This window comes from Diadema setosum, chromosome 10 (assembly GCF_964275005.1).
Source record: "Diadema setosum chromosome 10, eeDiaSeto1, whole genome shotgun sequence".
Lineage (NCBI taxonomy): Eukaryota > Metazoa > Echinodermata > Echinoidea > Diadematoida > Diadematidae > Diadema > Diadema setosum.
Window position 1 is genome coordinate 18290553 of NC_092694.1, and position 19623 is coordinate 18310175.

Genomic DNA, 19623 nt, shown 5'->3' on the forward strand with positions numbered 1-19623 from the left:
AGCAAATCATGACGTCACGTTTACACTTTCCCATCTTTTTCTGTTCCATGTCATTGACTACATGTCACACACGTAGGCTATATTATTCCCACATAATGAGGCCCACGACTCTACGCAAAGGCGTCTGTGAGGATCAAAGTGGCGTCTGCGTGGAATTCATAGCGAGGAGTGGTTAATGAGATGCGTGAATTGTTGATGTCAAGTTCCTTTAAATTTCATCCAAACTCAACGATAGTGGCATGATGACTTACAGATTGGCATGGTTCTTAGAGCAGTAAATATCGATATGTAATACTATTTCTTTTGGTGTTACTCTCACATGTTGGGACTGTTGCATGATAAATCATTATTTTTCTCTTCGTATCTCTATATCATGACGAGCTTTCCCCGATATTGTTTTCCAAACTGTTACTAATAAAGTGCTAGTAATGCATGAAAATTATATCACCGACATTGTTGTGTCTCGGAAAGTATCGATTATTACTTCAGCAAGGACGTTCAGAATATCAGCCACCAGGGTGAGACAAGTGCTTTATTTGTCACCGTGTTAAAAATAAAATATGATTGATTAAATGAAGGATGCGAAATTACTGATAGATGTACAACTGTGCGTGGATAATTGGAATATATAAGTTGACGTAAGTTGATATAGATAGGATATGTACATGTGTATGTTTGTCATTTATTCATTAATCTATTGTGACTGGAATTACACCCCGACTATACCACGGCATGCATTTAACAATGACTCCAGACAAATGATGAAATAGCCTTGTCTACTCCTCAATCTGACAATGTCAACTCCTGAAATATTAATTGCGCACTCACAAGAAGTCTTCAAGTCGGCTTATTAGATACGTTTCTTAGTGTCGCCTGGGACTTTAATTACATTTTAACACGACTGATTATCACCGATCACTTTGTAATTTTCGTCAGTTCTCTTTCTCTCAAAATCATGTAAATTAATGACGGGCTTCACTCTCTCAACGACACAACCTCAATCCAAACTCCGTCCATCAGCTCATCAGCGTTCACGGTAAAAAGTGCACACAAAGCAAGATTTCCATTTTGGATTTCAATAATAGATTGTGTTATTGCCTCTTACTCAATGCAGTCTATTACAGAGTAGCTATTATCATACACATCCTATAATATAAAGGAGTCGATTCACAGTATGCCACGCATCTACCACCAGTGTTCCAACATACTTATCTTTGGTAAAAGTACAGTAACGTCATTCTAAAATGATAGCAAAGAACGATGATAACAAACAAGGTGTAAGCCAAAAAGAGCAGAAAAAAATACAATCAAACCGTGCAATATTGAAACATAGCATCATCAAGGTCATGGGCATTGTATCATCATGTTTATATTGATGAGGGCACCTCTTTTTGAAATGCGTAATGAGAAACTGTATTCATTATCTCCGAAGGTGCTTTACAACAATGATATATCTAATTGTCATTAGAAACTTTTTCTTTCACTGCTTGAGATCATTGCACCCGGATGCATCAGTCCCCATAGCAATATCTCATGCAGGGACTTTATCTTTCTGTCAAATTGTATACCTAATGATAATTTTCCTCTTCAAAACAAACAAACAAGCAAACAAACAAACAAACAAACAAACAAACAAACAAACAAACAAACAAAAAATGTCAACAAGAATGAATTTGTTCTGTAACTATGTTGCTGGGGGTAGCATGCAAGCCATTGTAGACTTCAGAAATTGATAAATGTAGGCTTCAATTAAAGGTCCAGTTTACCTTTGGGAGCAGTGATTTCAAAAATTTTCACGATATCATATTTGATGCATATGTGTAGGTCTGTTGTATCATAAAACATCCTACCATATAAAATATTTGCAATAAAACCTAAAATATAAGGAGATATCAGGGTTTTTCTCAATAAACCGTAACTGTATACGGTTTAGTCTGGAAATTTTTTTATTATAACTATTGTTCACATTTTGTGTATTTAACAACACTTAACAGCGATTATACGGATTCAAATTTTGACAGTGGTTGTTTCTATCCCTAACTCACATTTTAGAACTATTTTATAGCACTGATGCTTTCATCTGCAAATGGTAAATTGTGCCTTTAAGGTTTTAGCCTCTTTGTATCGCCCTGATTTCACAATTACTTGAATGTAACAATTGGGTTTTCCAAATGAAGGTTGCAGGCTTCAAAAGTAAACAGTCAGTCACAAATGAATTGTAGAGTTTTATTTACCTTACAATATAGAAGGCAGAAATGTCTGCCATGCACTGTCGTGAAATTCAGTTGTATTGCCTTAAAGAACAAGTCCACCTTGATATATATGTGGATTGAGTGAAGGCAACAATACTAATAGAGCACATCAGTGAAAGTTTGGGGAAAATTGGACAATCTGTTCAAAAGTTGTGAATTTTTAAAGTATCTTCGCAGTCACTGCTGGATGAGAATACTACTACAGTGTATGATGTCACGAGCGTACAACGATATAAGCAAAATAAAAAGAGAATTTCACAAAACTTCACACTTTGAATAAAGTGCACATTTCTTTGGCTTGTCACTGATGTATGTTATGGGTAATATTATTCCCCCTGCCTTCTGAAAGAGAGAAGTTGTGTTCTTTTGTTATGCGAGAAAAATGAAAATATGTTGAATTTTCTTTATTCTTTCTTTATATCATTGTGCACATGACTTCACAAGCTATAGTGGTCTTCTCATCCAGCTGTGACTGAGCAGACACTTTAAGAATTCATAACTTTTGAACGGATTGTCCGATTTTCCTCAAACTCTCACTGATGTGTTCTACTAATATAGCTGCATTCACTCCACCCACATGTCGATGAAGGTGAACTTGTCCTTTAATTGCCATCCACAGCATTCATTTTTTTTTTTTTTTTGCCAATTATGACAAGATTCCATAATCACCTCCACATTAACCACATCTTTACTGGAAAAAGTTTCATGAGGTTTCTGCGGGACACTGAATTTAGAACTCTGAACTAAAGACTAGTGATAATTATCACTTCCTCCTGTGTTGATAAAATGCAGGAGGGCAAACATGTGACTGGTACCAGTATAATAACAGCAGGGAATTGAATTTGGGGGTAGTTTTCTTCCTACACATTATGGTTCATTGAAGGGCAAGCTGTTCATTCATTTACTAATCTTGTTTATAACATTGCGAACGTGACTAGATTATATCACATTTGGCGTGACTGAGAGATGTCTGGCCATGTATCTTTATCAGGAATCAAATTACTGCTCACACACTTTATTTCATTCTTTCATTTCTCCTCCAGAATGTGGTGTATTAACCGCCAACGTTTCCACTGAATCATCACTGCAACACTCCAACCTGAAATTGTTTTTGATAAGTCCTTCCTGTGAAATGTTAGAGTATTCTTATCCAAGTCTTGTCAGCTGTAGCAAATTTCATCTGGAGTTGGTGAAGTAGCAGCCAGTAATGTATTGATCAAATCAAAAATATGTTAGATTTATACCCTGCAAAGTGAGACTGTGAAGTACTCGCTACTCAATAAATCTTACAAAACAATTTTCTAATCTGACAAAACAAAATACTGCAAGACATAGATAAACTGACAAAAAAAAAAAATAAATTAAAGTGTAATCAACAATCCAGTGCATCCAGTAAGAGCATACAAAGTATAAGTATATCAAGTGAACACCTGCTTCAATACATACAACTTATCTTCGTAAAATTCACTCTGATGAAATAGAAAGCATGTTCTATAAATATACGGCAAAGATTAAATCTACAAAAACTTTGGAGCTAGGCACATCTTCATAGGCTCCCAATTCACTGCAACACATCAAAGTTGTACACCTTGTAACAAACTGCAAGGCTCTAGCAACACTGATCACCTTGTACGAAAGGAATTGTTAGATATCATTTTTTCCCCTTTTTCTCTTACTATAACAATATCAAGTAATTGCAATTGTCCAAAATACTCTAGAACATTTCCTTCAAAGATGGTGAAATCTTTCATTTAAAAGCAGGAAATGACAACAATTTGCTCTGAATTTATGGCCATCTGACAGAAAAACACACCACTTTAACAAGCATGATTCTAATGAATACTCTCCAAAAATTTGGCAAGAAGTTGTGAATACTCCACGGAATTTAAGGAAGAACCATCTAACTCACAATGTTACTTACACTGATCTAAACAGCATAATCATGATGAAGTATTCTCCTTTAGCAAATATAAATCAGCAACAACAATAGCAGTATTCCATATGATACAACCATGGAGCCAGATGGGTAAAAAGTTAGTACCTAGAAAATGAAATTACAGTCATAGGGAAAGGTCTGATTTCCTATACAATGGAAAATGAACAGCTGAAATTGAAGTTTATGTCCCCGACAGAAAGGTTTAGAAATATTGCACAAATCAATCAATTTTATCACGAAGGAAGCTATAATATTTGACAAGGTCTTGATTTAATTTCTGTAAGTTAAATTTGCACACACTGTTGTGAAAACACAATACTTGTACTAAGTGTATACTTTGATCTCAGTAATGTGCTACACATAATTATTCTTTGAAGGTTTCAAATGTGGTAGAACAAGTAGTGGTGGATGCTTTCATAATGCACAATGTATTCTTTCTTGGATGCGAGTGTGGTCCCTACTGTTAGGGACCTACTTAATCTGAACGTTCTTGTAAGAATGTTCTTATACCATCCTTAGGAAATTGTGCTACTGCATTTTGTAAACTACACACCTCTGGTACACACGGGACACAATTCTTCTTCGGATTATTCTTGGCTCAACATTTTACTTTCTCACTTTTACCTCCAAAAATGTAGGTGAGACATTTTTGTGTACAAACTGTCTGCCAAAATAGATTGTTCGTCAGCTGCACATATCATTATTGCATCTTCCTTCAGCAGGAATCGCCCAGTATGAATAACACGAGTTGCAGTCCTGAAATGAGTTACTGAGTACACCAGTCACTAGAGGGCGCTATTTCAGCTTACTTCACAGCACAGATCAACTGCACGACTGGAGTGTACTTTACTATAAACATATTAAGTTTTGCACAAAAGTAGAAACTGTGGGATATGTAAGGGATATTTTGGGCAGTAACCATGAAAGATGGTACTGTATACACAGGATAATTGAAAACATGAAAACATAAAGCGAGAAAAGCACAACAAAGTGTGAAGACTTGTCATCATGAGATTTTGACCCCTAGTGATAGCTTTCATTTTGAACTTGAGGAAAACCAATGCATATCATCAAGACTTTGTGGTTTGGACATCAAGCAAAGGACTTGTTATATGAAATGTTAATACATTACGTATTACCAATCTTCTGTATAATCAGTGCAATCTAGACCTTATCTGTTAATTAGGCCTACCCAATACTGTCAGTGTGGCAAGAATATAGACAACTTGTCAAGACACAATTAACCCATTCCTTTGTGGGAACCTATAGACAAACTTGTAAAGACACAATAACCTGTTCCTTATGGGGACCTGGTATACCAGGTTCCAATGTTCCAATGGCATCAACTTGTATACAGGAATTTGGTATACCAGGTTTGCAAAATGATGGCAAGACTGTCAGAATTCATGTTTATTTCTGTTATAATTACCAGAAACCGTGTATTTCTATCTAATTTACCCTTTTCTGATGTAGTGGTGCACTTGTTTTGCTATAAAACTTATATGAAGACGTACATGGCAATCAAGATTGATCTCGGGCTCCCTAGATTTTGATTTTCCCTGATTCCCTTCCGGCTTTACAGTGTTTATGGAAAGAATCTGTGAACCAACAGCACACCCTCTATTCATATCACATGTCTAATCGATATTTTGCATTGTTTCATGGCACATGCAGTTGAAAGTGGAAAGAGGAAACACGTACTGCTTGACTGCTTTGGCACAGGCAGATTACCAACCTGTTGGGTTTTTGTCAACTGGCAAAAAAAAATCTTCTTTGAAAACTTTGAAGGTTCTCTGAGAATTGCAAGAGGAATGGATTAATTGCTGTTGTTGCTTTTTTGTGTTTAGTGGCGTTTAGTTTAAAACACTGATAATTAGCCTTCAATCAAGACACAGTCAATATGAAAGAACCTTCTGGTCATAGCTGTACACCAATCATACAAATGGATAGCGGTACACTAAGTGTTTAGACTGGACGGCCACAGACTTCTGGTAAGCTGACGGCATAAACAGACTGATTCTAAGTTTCACACACACAAAAAGCAAACAAACAAACAAACAAATAAACACAACAACTTGCAATGTAGTACACAATGTGAAGAGAAGTTGTGACAACTCACCTACCCTCCATGTACTCGCTCATCCCATTAAACTATAATACTTACACATTCTAAATACAAAACTATTGCATGACATAAATATATGTACATCTTCATGCTTCTTTATGTTTAGCTCTTTCATGTCACAATCACTCTATGACGAAAAACATCAACTCTGCCTGTACTTTTTAGAAGAATATCAGTGTGTTCATCCTCATAGTACACTTGTAATATGTTCATCAACAGTGAAACAAGATACTGTACATGTGGTATACTTTGCAGTGTTTCTTTTTTTCATGAATTTTGCAAAGTTGACAAACATTCCTGAAATGAATGGCTTACCTCCGGGGACAAAAATGTCATTGTCAAGGTGTAGGACTGCTAACTTTGTCTCTTGAAAATGGATAACTCTTTCTTTCTTATTTCGTAAATGTGTTTCTTGCTTGCAAATTCAACCACTATGCTTTTCTTCAGTACCCCTCACCTTTTCATTTCAAGGTTTAAAAGTCATATTTTAAAGATAAGAAATATGAATATTGTACACTTAAGTATTCAACACAAGTACAGCATATACAACCTTTAGGAACTTGACAAAGTCAGTTACGCAATTGTGAATACAGTGGCAAAATAGTAACTAGGCATACTTCGATCATAGGCAGATATTGTCTGAAAATAGCATACCAAGGCATCATGCAAACACTGACATCCCATCAAAAGTTATGCTAGTAATGTTAAAGGGTACACAAGAACACTGTTCAACATTGGTCCATCATTCTTTCCAGCTTCATATCAAATTGAGCAACTAAATACAAATGTCACATACACAAACAATTCAGCTCATTTATCAGTTTTCACTCTTCTATTTCTGCAAGTTGTATGAACATCTAATTCTCACACATTTCTACAAATTAAATTTCAGTATCAATATATAGTTCTGTTCCCTATGATTGTTTCTGCCAACATATTTACAGACATTTGAAAATTGTTATGTGTTTATAAGTCTACTGCCTACAACCCTGTAATCCTATGGCACAACAAAATGCAGGCTAATTTTCAAAGTTCACCTCAATGCGAAAATAAGTGCAAGCCAAAACGTATCAATAAATCTGACAAGTATGAGACAAAGAGAAAGAAAGAGAAGGAGCAAAGCATGCACTTGAAAAACAATCTGGTACATTGACCATTGCTGTAAAAACTATTGCATAATTAAAGAACCTTTAACACTAGACAAACATTCACTGGTCCTGATATCAAGAATATATTCCCTATTTGCTGAAAATTATCATCTTTTTTTTTTTTTTGTCAAACAGACATTTCCTACATGTTTTAAAACTTTTGTAGTTTTTTTTTAATAATGATTAATTAGCCATACAGAAAGCAGCAAACAATTGCACACAAATCAGTCAAATAATCTTACACTTCTGTAAGGCCAAAAAAAAAAATTGTTGCATTGGCGTAACATGAGATTTTCAAATAGGGTCGGTCGGGCGGATTTTTTTTTTTTTTTTTTTTTTTTTTTTTTGCTACCTGCATTTTACGTGTAAAACTCGTGCTCAGCTCAGTAAACAGTTACAACTGCTGCACCGAATGTGCTGTGTTCATCTATTCTACAAATCATTTATGAGGCCGATATTACTGGAATTATACCCCTTCACAGAATTTAAAGATGTTGAAATCCCTATCCTGAATGTTTTCACTTCATATTTTACTATTTTGACTTAGATAAGATAGATGCAAATTGACCCATATGTACGATCTTTTCATCGCACACGGCGATCTCTATTACAGTCCCACATATACAGATTCGTGTAAGTTCTCCACACAAGAAACCTATGGCAAAACTGTGCACAATACATCGCAGTCTGAATGCTACGTATACACTGAATAAATCTTGTTAGAGTACATGTCCGTGTTGGAAACAGATGACGTACTGATCAAGGAAGGCTTATGCGAGGCGCTAGATCTCTCCCTCGTACATCCGATATCCCCAGAGCCGTTTCCACTTCCGGGTTTGTGCGATCGCGATCGCAATCAACAAGATATTTGATATCGATAGCAAAAAAAAATAAAAAATAAAAAAACATGGGGTCGGCGGAATTTTTAGGGTCGGGCGGGTTACGCCAATGCAACAATTTTTTTTTTTGGCCTAAGCGCACTACACAGACAAAACTTGTCTAGTGTAGAACACTAGTGTAGAACACTAGTGTAGAACACTGCAGAATAGTAGCTGGATAAAGACAAGTATCATGAGGGAAGAGAATGTGCTGATCTGAATTGGGGGCGCCACATTGAATTCACAGGGGATAGTGACATCACGTATGATGGCACACTTGTTCTGACTGACCAGGGGGATCTTGTCATCTGTGTGCGCACAGGTGCCGTTGATGATGCGAAAGGCCCCAGTGGCTGACACCCTACAAAGACAGGAGAAAAGGTTTTGATCAATATCCTTGTTTCTTGTATGTGTGACCTGCTACAACAAAAGGATCCTAAAGTCGCTGACGGCTGAGCCGAGAAAATCAAGTTTGAAGTTGCATCATCAAAACTGGTCACAACAATCGGATTTCTTTGCAACTGATTGACAAATTGCCCCACATCAACGTAAATAAATTTGAATTGAGTTATACATCACTTTAAAGCTTAGAGTCTGCTTTTCAGAATCTGTCCTAAACTAAAATTGCATTTCTGGCAACTTTTTGTTGTTTTTGTGATGCAGGATCACAAATGGTATCATGGCCCACGTTTTGCATTGAAAAGAAATAACCCTTAGTAGGGTCATACTTTCTACCACAAAGTCAAAGGTAACAATGAAAACATCTCGACGGAAGAATTTAATGAATTTGAATCGGATTTCTGTTTCGGCATAATTTTATAGTCTAATGTTTTGTCTATCGTTTGCCAAAATTTCGAAGCTAAATGATCAAAGGAAAGGCAAGAAATCAGCATTTTTTTTTCTGGGCCATGATTTTCCGACTTTCAACGTAAACGAAACGTGTGCAAAGATTTGGATTTAGCGCCGCAGCTAGACTCCGCCTCTAGCAACAAGGGAATGATCTTATTGGTCAGTGCGTGGCATCCTGATCACTAATTGGTCGTGCGTAGACCGCTGGCGCTATTGAAAGCTTGAATGAACATCACGGAGGTCGTTAGGAGCATGCCTGCTATTGTCAAGTGGTGAAAACTGTCTTGCCTCCCCTTGATCATGATAGCGTCAGAAGGGGAACTTTTAAGACGTTTTTCTCGTAACTCTGATTTCCTTAACCACTTGACATGCACTAATAAAATCATCAATATCTCCGCAACTGAGTACTTTTATGAGTTGTGCTATATATGAAATTAAACTAGAAGACTAAGGAAATAATGTCATGCCATTTTCAGAAAATTGTCCTCCCCCGACTTTCGGATCCTTTTGTTGTAGCGGGTCAAATATGTACTATGGGTAAGAGGATATGCCCTATAAGTTTACTGGTGTTGTCAGCACTCTTCTTTCTTTCACAGGTTAAAAGATTATCCTGACCACATGAACGTTTATAAAAATTCTCAAAAATGTAATGACTTAGTTGTTCCTCTATGGATTACTCAATGCCGTAAAGGTTTAGTGATGTCTATGTTTTTTAACCGGTGTGTCGTACACAATGCCTTATAGGTTTAGTGGTGTTGTCCTCATTGGTCTGTTTCACAGGTTAAAAAAGATCATCCTGACCACATGAACGTTTATAAAAAATTCTAAGAAATGTAATGACTTTGTTATATTCCTCTATGAATTCCTCAATTATTCAGTTGTTACTGAAAGGCACAAGAAAATTTCAGATTGCATTAATGAACTTGACAGAAAAGTCTTAATTAGTATTTCTTTTTTGTACTAAATACAAAACAGGTAGCCCAGCTCTGAGCAGAAATATCCAATACAAATGATTGATACTTACCAGTGTCCATAAATTTGACTTGCTAAAAGTAATGCACACTCCACCATTAACATCACGAACAGTGAATGTCTCACCTGTTTGTGATTCTGCAGTTGAAGTTGAAGTAGAGAGTTTCCTTGGCATTTCGCCAGTTTTCCACAACCAGAAGGAAGAGATTGGTTTTGGGCAGAGCAGTCAGATAGTAGAAGCCAGACTTACAGGGACCTGAGATGTTTCCTGTTATCATCCCTGTAGATCCTGCAAGTCAGACCACATGCAATAACAAATACATCATTGCAATCGTCACTTATTTTCTATTGAAAAAAAAAACACACCAAACAAATGGATAACCTTCGAGATTCACTTGCACAGCTACAAATGTAAATTACGAAATATTGATAGCAGATGTTTTCATTCACGTTAGAACAAAACTTTTAGACATTCCAGAGAGGAGCAACAACAAAACTTTCAGAGAAAACATGTGTACTATGCAACAGAAGACATTGAAAGACACAGAAAGACATGAACAAGATGAATATATCCAAATATCATCATCAGAGTATGTATGTGAGACATGTGTTGTGTGTGAAGACTAGCAAGGCATGCTAGTGGTCTGTATGGATCGTGATAACTATGTTTACGCAGTCTTGTATGGTGCATGGTCTACAACATCAATTTTGCATAAGTCGTATAGCCTACACTGGTTTCTGAAAGTGTTGCTGGGTATCTATGATGCATTCATATCAAGAGAGAACTAGAATATCTCTAGTTGTATCAGATGAGCAAGAAACAGACATGGCATATGAATGATATGAATAAAATGTGACCCGCTACAACAAAAGGATCCTAAAAATCGCTGACGGGTGAGCCGAGAAAATCGAGTTTGAAGTCAGATCATCAAAATCCGTCAAAACGTTAGGATTTTTGTTTTCGACACAATTTTGTAGTCTAATGTATCTTCTATCATCTGCCAAAATTTTGAAGCTAAATGATCAAAGGAAAGGCAAGAAAATAGCATTTTTCTGGGCCATGATTTTCCAACTTTCAATGGAACAGAACAGAATACTCAGAAGTGAGTATCTTATTTACTAGCGTAGCCATACTTACCCATCCCAATTTTACAATTGCTATTCGTCCCCTCAACGCGAATAGCCACCGGTAATTTCTTTGCATTTTCCCTTTAAGCCCCTGAGAACCGAAGCGGGAAACCCCGCCAGGGGCCTATATAAGCAGCCCTCGCGCTGCGCCCTTCCTCTTTCGTACCCCTTAACCAAGTGGTGAAATTGCCACCGGGGAGGAGGGAGGGTTCATGGGTAAGTATGGCTACGCTAGTAAATAAGATACTCACTTCTGAGTATTCTGATTTACGGCGCTTTGCCATACTTACCCATCCCAATTTTACAATTGCTAGATTCCAACGGATATTTATAGGAGGAGGGTAGGCAATACACCACTGACAAATTTTCGTTACTACTGGTTTCACCTACCATTTCTTGTCTTTCAAGTCCGCGTTAGACCCGAGAGGGGCACGATAACACTGCTTTAGCAAATTCTGTCCCTTGGCTTATTACATCAGAAAGGTAGTAAGAGATAAATGTGTTTGGGGTAGCCCAGTATGCTGCTTGCAGGATTTCTTCTAGAGATATGCCCTTAAAGAGGGCCCATGATGCTGCTTCCCGGGATTCGGGTAATACGTTTGTGTACCTGGTTGTTTCAGTAGGTCTTTCTTTGCTGGGAGCGTTCTGGGGATGTCTACGAGCAGTTTCGTCAGACGTGGGAACCATGGTCTTCGAGGCCACCATGGGGCAATAAGGAAGATTGTTGCGTTGTCCGTTATTACCTTCTCGAGCACTTTCGGGATCATTGAGAATGGTGGGAAGGCGTAGCCTAACATCCCTTTCCACGACATTGAGAGTGAGTCTATTGCAAAGGCTTGTGGGTCGTGATGTTTCGTGCAATATATGGGAAGTTGTTTGTTTAGAGAGGATGCAAACAGGTCGATCTGAGACTGCGTTATATCGATTACTCTGTGCGCTATTTCCCGATTGAGTTGCCATTCGTTGAGGAGATACTTCCCGCGGGATAGAAAATCTGCTATGTAGTTCTCCTTCCCGGGTATGTGGCATGCTTTCAGAGAGATGTTGTGTTTTAGACACCATTCTAAGATCTGCACTGTCAGGCGGCAGAGGGTTGGGGATCTTGTGCCCCCTTGCCTGTTTATGTACGATACTACTGTCATGTTGTCTGACTTTATCAGTATGCATCTGCTCGTTATTTGTGTTTGGAATTCTCTCAGTGCCAGCTGGACTGCTTTCATTTCCAGTACGTTTATGTGCAGCTTTGCTTCTTCTCTCCCCCAACATCCCGAAATTTTCTTGTCTGAGATGTGAGCTCCCCAGCCCTGGAGAGATGCATCTGTAGTTATTGTCAAAGAGGGGGAGGGGTTCCTCGTTGGTTTTCCTTTGTGTAGTACACAAGAATTTATCCACCTCTGTATTGCAGTTGCGACCTCTGGTGATAGAGGGACTAGTTTGTCGAGGGGATGATATCTGGGTCGGTAATGTTTCAGCAGGTGAAGTTGGATGGGTCGCATTAGCATCCTGCACATATGTACCACGTCTACCAGACTCGACAAGAGTCCTAAGAAGGTTAGCCACAGTCTTGCCTTCGACGTTGTTGTCGACAGTAGTTTCTTCCCTATTGTCATTACTCTCTCTACTCTGTGTTCCACTGGGTAGGCTACTAGCCGGGGTATGGACAGTTTGGCCCCAAAGAACTCTGGGTCTGTTGTTGGTGTAGTGTTCGACTTTCTCAAGTTGATTATGAATCCCAGATGGGTGGCTAGGTCTATTGTCATTTTCAGGTGGGCAGTGATTATCTCGTGGGATGGGGCCAAAATGAGCCAATCGTCTAGGTAGCAGAAAAGAGTGACTCCTCTTCTTCTGAGTTCTCCTGCTAGGATCCTGATTAATCTTGTAAAAATTCTTGGCGCCGATTTTAGTCCGAATGGTAGGGCTTTGAATTGGAAGTACCTGTTGTTTACTGAGAATCCTAGCAAGCGTTGGCTGTCGTGGTCGATAGGAATGTGATAGTAGGCGTCTTTCAGATCTATCGTAACTGCGAGGTCTGTGGGTTTTACAGTTGGGAGGATTGTGGATAGGGTTTCCATTTTGAAGGTTTGGTTGGATAGAAATTTGTTCAACTTTTTTAGGTTCAGTACCATCCGAAATCCCCCCGATCGTTTTGGGGCGAGGAACACTGGAGATAGGATTAATGGGGAGTCTCGTGTTACCTCGTCTATTACTTGTTTTTGCAGTAGGGTGTCTATTTCCTGAAGGAGAGCTGTTCTTTTTTCTGGGTCTTTGGGTAGGGGAGTTTTCTGGTAGATCTTTATCTGTTCTGCGGGAGTGATTAGCCGAGGGGCGTAGCCTGTCTGGACAATAGCTATGGCCCATTTGTCTTGAGAGATGTCTTCCCATTCTTTTCCGAACCACTGTAGTCTCCCCCCGACTGGTATTTGATTGTTGATTTGGAGCAGATCTGGGTCTAGATAGTCAGAATTGTGGTCTAGGGTCTCGTGATCCCCTTGCACTCTTGTGCACACTTTGTGAGAAGAAGGGTTGAGGTCTTTTGTCACCTTTGCCTCCATGCCATGTAGCCCTTTGGCCACGAAAATTGTCCTGTGGATTACTAGTGCTAGTAGTGGGTCTACTCTGTCTGCCCGTGTAGGGGGCATCACGCCGATACTGACGGCGGTAGGCTGGCACTCTGTCTTGGTTCGAGAAGTTTGCCTGATGTCTACCAGTACTGCTGAAGGGCCTAGTAGGCTTGTATGTAGGTCTAGACAACTTGTATATCGTCTTATCGGCTGTAGTGCTAGCGGTGATATTCTCATCGAGGATGGACTGGAACTTACCACTGAACAGGTCCTTTCCCTCGGTCTCGACTTTCATGAGGGCTTTTGCTGCATCTCTGTCTAATTGCAGACCCTCTATCACCTTCTCCCGTCGTAGCCGTGTGCAAAGGAGGGCAGTACGTGTTGCCTGTTCGTACTGGATGTCTGCCACCTTTGATAGCATGTCCCCGATTTTTTCTTTGTCTTGTTCTTCGACGCCAAGTCCTTCCGCTTCTAGGAAGGCGGTTGTGAGGTAACCTTGGTATATCGCAAGTCGCATTGACGCTCTAGCTGAAGCATCGATGGCTGACAGATGCCATTCGCTATTTCGGAAGTTGCGTGATCGCAGGCTATTCGGATTGCCCTGCTTTTTCACACTCGCATCGCCAACGCGAAAAGCTACGTCTGGGACTGACGGGGTAGTGAGAAACTTTTCGTAGTCGTCTTCCGCGATTCGAAAGTTTTGATTTACTTCTTTCGAGCATATTTTCATTTGTGTACGCTGTTGGTCTAGCTTTTTGAAGCAGTCTTTATACGGGGCATCCATCTTAACTGCGCTTTTCTTCGCGTTTTGTGTGTCCCCGAGTGTAGAATGTATACGGAAGATCGACTTCTCTGTTTCTTTTGCCTGCTCGCTGGCGGCCAGCTGAGGGCAGTATTTGGTCAGAATGTACGCTGCAGACGTTGTGTCATCGTTGTCATCGGGCGCAGCACTGGTACGGGATGTCAAGCGAGCGGTGCGTGCCGCCGCAACGGAGTTAATAGGTTCACTTTCTGATACAGAGTCCGCTAGTTCGTTCTCTGGGTCGTGATTTCCCTTCACCAAAGCGTAGCGGGCTGTGTTAACACTATTTCCCGATTCCGAGAATGAGCTAATAGAGCAATCTCTCCAATTTCTGGCGCGGCTAGAAATGCGTGGCCGATGGTAATCGAGATCTGAATCAGACTCTCCCATGATTGAAATTTCTGCGTCTCTGTCCTTCTCTCGACGTTCTCCACTAGGATTGTTTTCGCGGGCTGCCCGAGATCGCGACTGCGTGTAATAGCTAGTGCGAATATGGGATCGGGAGGGTCTACCTAGGCTCGAATCGTAGTTTTCCTCGCCAGTTACGTCTAGTGGATCTGGGTCGGGGAAGGTCGATACCCCTCCCGAGGAGCGTGGCTGCCTCGTTTCCTTACCCGCTACAGCGGAGGCAGTCTCGATGGGGATTATTCCTTTCGGAATTATGTTCTGTAGGGCTTTTATGAGCCACTCCCCCGCATCTTCCGGGTTTGGGAGGGTATTTGTGCCTGTGGTAGGTATTTTAGCGGGAGTCCCTTCGTTTTTCTTTTGAGAGGAGGGTTTTCTTTTTCTTCCTCTAGTTCCCTGTGAGGTTTGGGATGTCACGCTACGGGGAGATTTCTTCTCTGAACCAGTGGCGGGTGGGATAGGAGTTGCGGGCTCGCCTGCGCGTTCGTGTGGTTTATTCTTTGCTGACTGCACCGCCGCATTGCCGCTGTTCTTCTCCGGCGGCTTTCCCTTCGCCGCGGAGTTTTGGGTCTTACTTTCTACGTTTTCATTTCTCTCTCTCGGCTTTTCCTTCGCCGGATTTCCTTTTGAGTTCGGCTTTGCCTTCGCCGACTCATTTTGTTTGTCAGACATCCTTGTAAGTGGGATAATAGGGGCCGTGTTTGTAGTCACACTTTGAAGTTATCGAGTACAGTTAAGATTTCTACCGGTGTTCATGAAGTCGCGCGGTAACGAAAGAGGAAGGGCGCAGCGCGAGGGCTGCTTATATAGGCCCCTGGCGGGGTTTCCCGCTTCGGTTCTCAGGGGCTTAAAGGGAAAATGCAAAGAAATTACCGGTGGCTATTCGCGTTGAGGGGACGAATAGCAATTGTAAAATTGGGATGGGTAAGTATGGCAAAGCGCCGTAAATACGTGTGCGAAGATTTGGATTTAGCGCCGTAGCTAGACTCCGCCCCTAGCAACGAGGGAATGATCTCATTGGTCAGTGCGTGGCATCCTGGTTATTGATTGGCCGTGCGTAGACCGCTGGCACTAAGCAGCTTGAATGAACATCGCGGAGGTTGCTAGGAGCGTACCTTCTATTGTAAAAGGGTGAAAACTGTCCTGCTTCCCCTTGATCCTGATAGCGTCGGAAGGAAAACTTGGAAGGCATTTTTCTCGATACTCTGATTTCCTCAACCACTTGACATGCGCTAATGAAATCATCAATATCTCCGCAACCAAGTACTTTTATGAGTCATGTGATATATGGCATTAAATTGGAAGAGTAAGGAAATAATGACATGTCATTTTCAGAAAATTGTCCTCCCCCGACTTTCGGATCCTTTTGTTGCAGCGGGTCACAAATGATGAAGCAAACTCTTATCAAATGATTGGTTGACAGAGTACAAGTGGCCAGGCATTTATTTTGCCTAACACAAAATTTTGCTTATGACCTATCATAAGTAAAGTATATTTAAATGACCTGTCATTCGCACTTTCATGTCACAATGGTGACCAGGTAAGATGTCATTGTTTTGATTACTTAGGAAAATGGCTGCTCCAGAATTTCAAATGCTTACATTTGAAATTCTTTCTATTGAAGAAATACAAGGGCTGGTAAGTGGTACTGATCAAATGATGAGGGTCTCCTTCATCATTTTGTGAAACAAATAATATACATCATTTTGTTGGGGTATTAGTATAATTACCCACACTCAGTACCTTGCAACAGTCAAAAGACACCCTCAGCTATTGCCTAAGATGTATGATACTGTTTCAAAGGTACCTTGTGTGTGTGTAATTCTTACTAATGCCCTCAACGATGTAAATCATTTGTAAATTATCACTCACCCAGGGCGGAGAAGTTGGCTTGGTAACCAACCACATCCTGGATGCAACCAATAGAGTTGGAGAAGGAGGGGATGGGCCCCTTGTACCGGTAGAAGTTATCCAACTCTTCTGGTGTCTTGGCAATACCCTCAAGGGAGACCTTGTTTATATCAGAGACAAATATAAATTTAACCCTTAATGTACATAAGCACTCCACTTTAAGTACTGCCAGGCAAGAACTTTGTGTTTGCCATATGCCAGATGCACCATTCAGAAACATATACATGTATATCACTTTCGTCATCCTCACTGATATTTTATTTCTCACCAACTCCACAAAAGGACAACATTTGTGCAATCTTTTGATCATTGTGACTTGTAAGTAATCATATAATAAATATTTCCTATATTTCCAATATCTGAAACCAAAGCTATGGGGTCCATGATTAGCAGTTCATGGAAATGTATAATTTGTTTGATGTAGCAATGAATGGTAATTGGAACACAACAGCCTGTGTCTCCTGTTCAACTTGAGAGTTACAGGAGGATGTTGTTCCAACTTGAATATGAGTAAATATGATCTTCCGGATTTTTTTTTTTTTTGGATTTTTTTTTTATAAGAGGTGGAGGCCGGTTCACAGGATGCAGAAAAATTAAGGGAAAAAATGTTTTAAAACATATTTACATTTGTATATTGATGCATATTTCCACAGAGTATTTAGTGACCAAAGGGCATCAATAGAGGTCAACATAGATTTGGATTGCAGGGGCCTTTTAATTCAATTTCTTTGTTTACTGATGAGAATTCTTCATAACATAGCAGCTGGACTTGGACTACAGTAAACTCACCCGGGGAGCCCCTGGAGACACACTGCAGCTTCCCTGGAAATCGATCTGTTCTTTCCGCTGGAAGAACTCGTGTCTGTAAATGAGGTCGTGCATGATTTCCCCTTCTTTCTTGCCCAGCGAGACCCTGTTGTACTTAGCCGTGTCCAGATCACTGATGTTAAGGAAGACGGGGTCAGTCACCAGGTTGGCATAGTTGTCAAAGAGATAACATCTGTGAGAAAAAAAGAGTAATGACAGCATTGCTTTGATATTCAAGTTTAGGAGTTTTGAAAAGGTGTATTTCCACCATTGCAATTAATGGTATTTATTGTGCAAATATGTTAGGTCCATACCAGACAATAACATCCGATTCTGCAAGGCAAGTTTCATGGTATGAAGATTCTTAGTTTGGTTTGGATGGAGTAATTTCTTTTTTCTTTTAAAGTGAATTGTATCTTATGGGTTGGTCTGCTCACCATCTCAAACTTTATTTTCCTGGAATCCAGTTTGCATGAAAAGTTCATGTAGGCAATCCCTGTGCAAGATTTCCAGGCATCATAAACTACTTTATCATAGCGTGTGCACAAAAAATTGCATATTTAGTAAATTGCTCTCTTGATCTTTACACCACAGGTGGCAAAAGAAAGGTGCCTCTGTGAACCATAGAAAAGAAGAACTTGACTCTACAGCTAAGGATATCAAATTGAAAGGTATTTCATTATTAATCTATCTATTCACTAATGGTTTGAAAAACAACTGCCGTAGAAGTCCACAGGCCAAATTGAGGTAATTTACAATAATTACAATACCTATCAATATTACATGCAATATTACTTTACATACTATAACAACAAAATCTTATATACAATAACATAACTACAAAGAAATATTACATGAAAGTCATTCATAAATTACTGGTGACATTTGAAAGGCAACATACATAAATAGATTCATGAAAAACAAACACTACTAAGCACATACTTTAATATATTTCACACATATAACATCCAAACACTCTGCACTCTTTTCCCTTTCACATACACACAGAGTACCACTTTAAATCACATGCTGATGGAAAGGTGATGACTACCTTGTCTGACAGCCAGGCTCTCCATTTGGGCATCGGTAGAAGTCACCACAGGAGTATGGCATGTCGTTGTCATGCATGATGTTATAGACGTTCTTATGGAAGTCGTTATAGAGGATGTCTAGTGAGGTAACGGCCTCCACACGCTCTGAGGCACAGCGAGTATTCTTGGTGTATCCCGCTGCCTCGCTCTTGTAACATTTCCCTATACATGTGGGAGATGGAAAAAAAAAATTAACAACAAGGTAAGGATAATGTCAAAGCCATAGAGTGATTTAGACGATATCAAGGTATACACGTCCACAGTTCGCTGCCTTGACTTCAAATTGTTCAGAATTGGTGACTACTTAATAGGAGGTGTGGTCAAGCCTAAAAAAAAAAAAAATCAAACTAATATTTCTACTAACATTTGAACCTACAACCACCATCATACGTATAAGCACAGAAACAGAGGTCCTAGGTATCAATTCAAGCTGTCTGTGACTCGACGTGAGTATCTCTTTGTCTAATTTTGATCATGATAACAAACTACAGTCTATAATTTCTTCAATGAATGATTCACAAGGGATGGTTTTACAAGTTCTGTGAGATTATACCTATGATATGCCGCCAGTCTCACTTTTAGGCAAATCATAACATATTATCTATTTTTGTTTTTCTCTGTCAAAGATGACATATTATAGCACTTAACACAATCTAAAACATGCAGAAAATGAAACTTTGTACATGGTATGGGCTAAATGATCTGATGATGGTTAAACATATTATAGCTTTATGATAGCGCATGATAATGAAAAATAT

General features: G+C 39.6%; 1 protein-coding gene across 1 annotated transcript in view; it reads right to left on the reverse strand.

Moving 5' to 3' along the window:
• Positions 1 to 8486: 8486 nt before the first annotated feature.
• The window catches only part of LOC140233829 (voltage-dependent calcium channel subunit alpha-2/delta-3-like), a 33934-nt gene continuing 22797 nt past the window's right edge, over positions 8487 to 19623 (reverse strand). Inside the window, exons 18-22 of the mRNA XM_072313921.1 lie at positions 18826 to 19027; positions 17757 to 17967; positions 16929 to 17067; positions 10287 to 10449; positions 8487 to 8700 (exon numbers count right to left, since the gene is read on the reverse strand). Of these exons, the coding sequence (XP_072170022.1) occupies positions 8487 to 8700; positions 10287 to 10449; positions 16929 to 17067; positions 17757 to 17967; positions 18826 to 19027 (929 nt within the window). The remainder of the gene's footprint in view (positions 8701 to 10286; positions 10450 to 16928; positions 17068 to 17756; positions 17968 to 18825; positions 19028 to 19623) is intronic.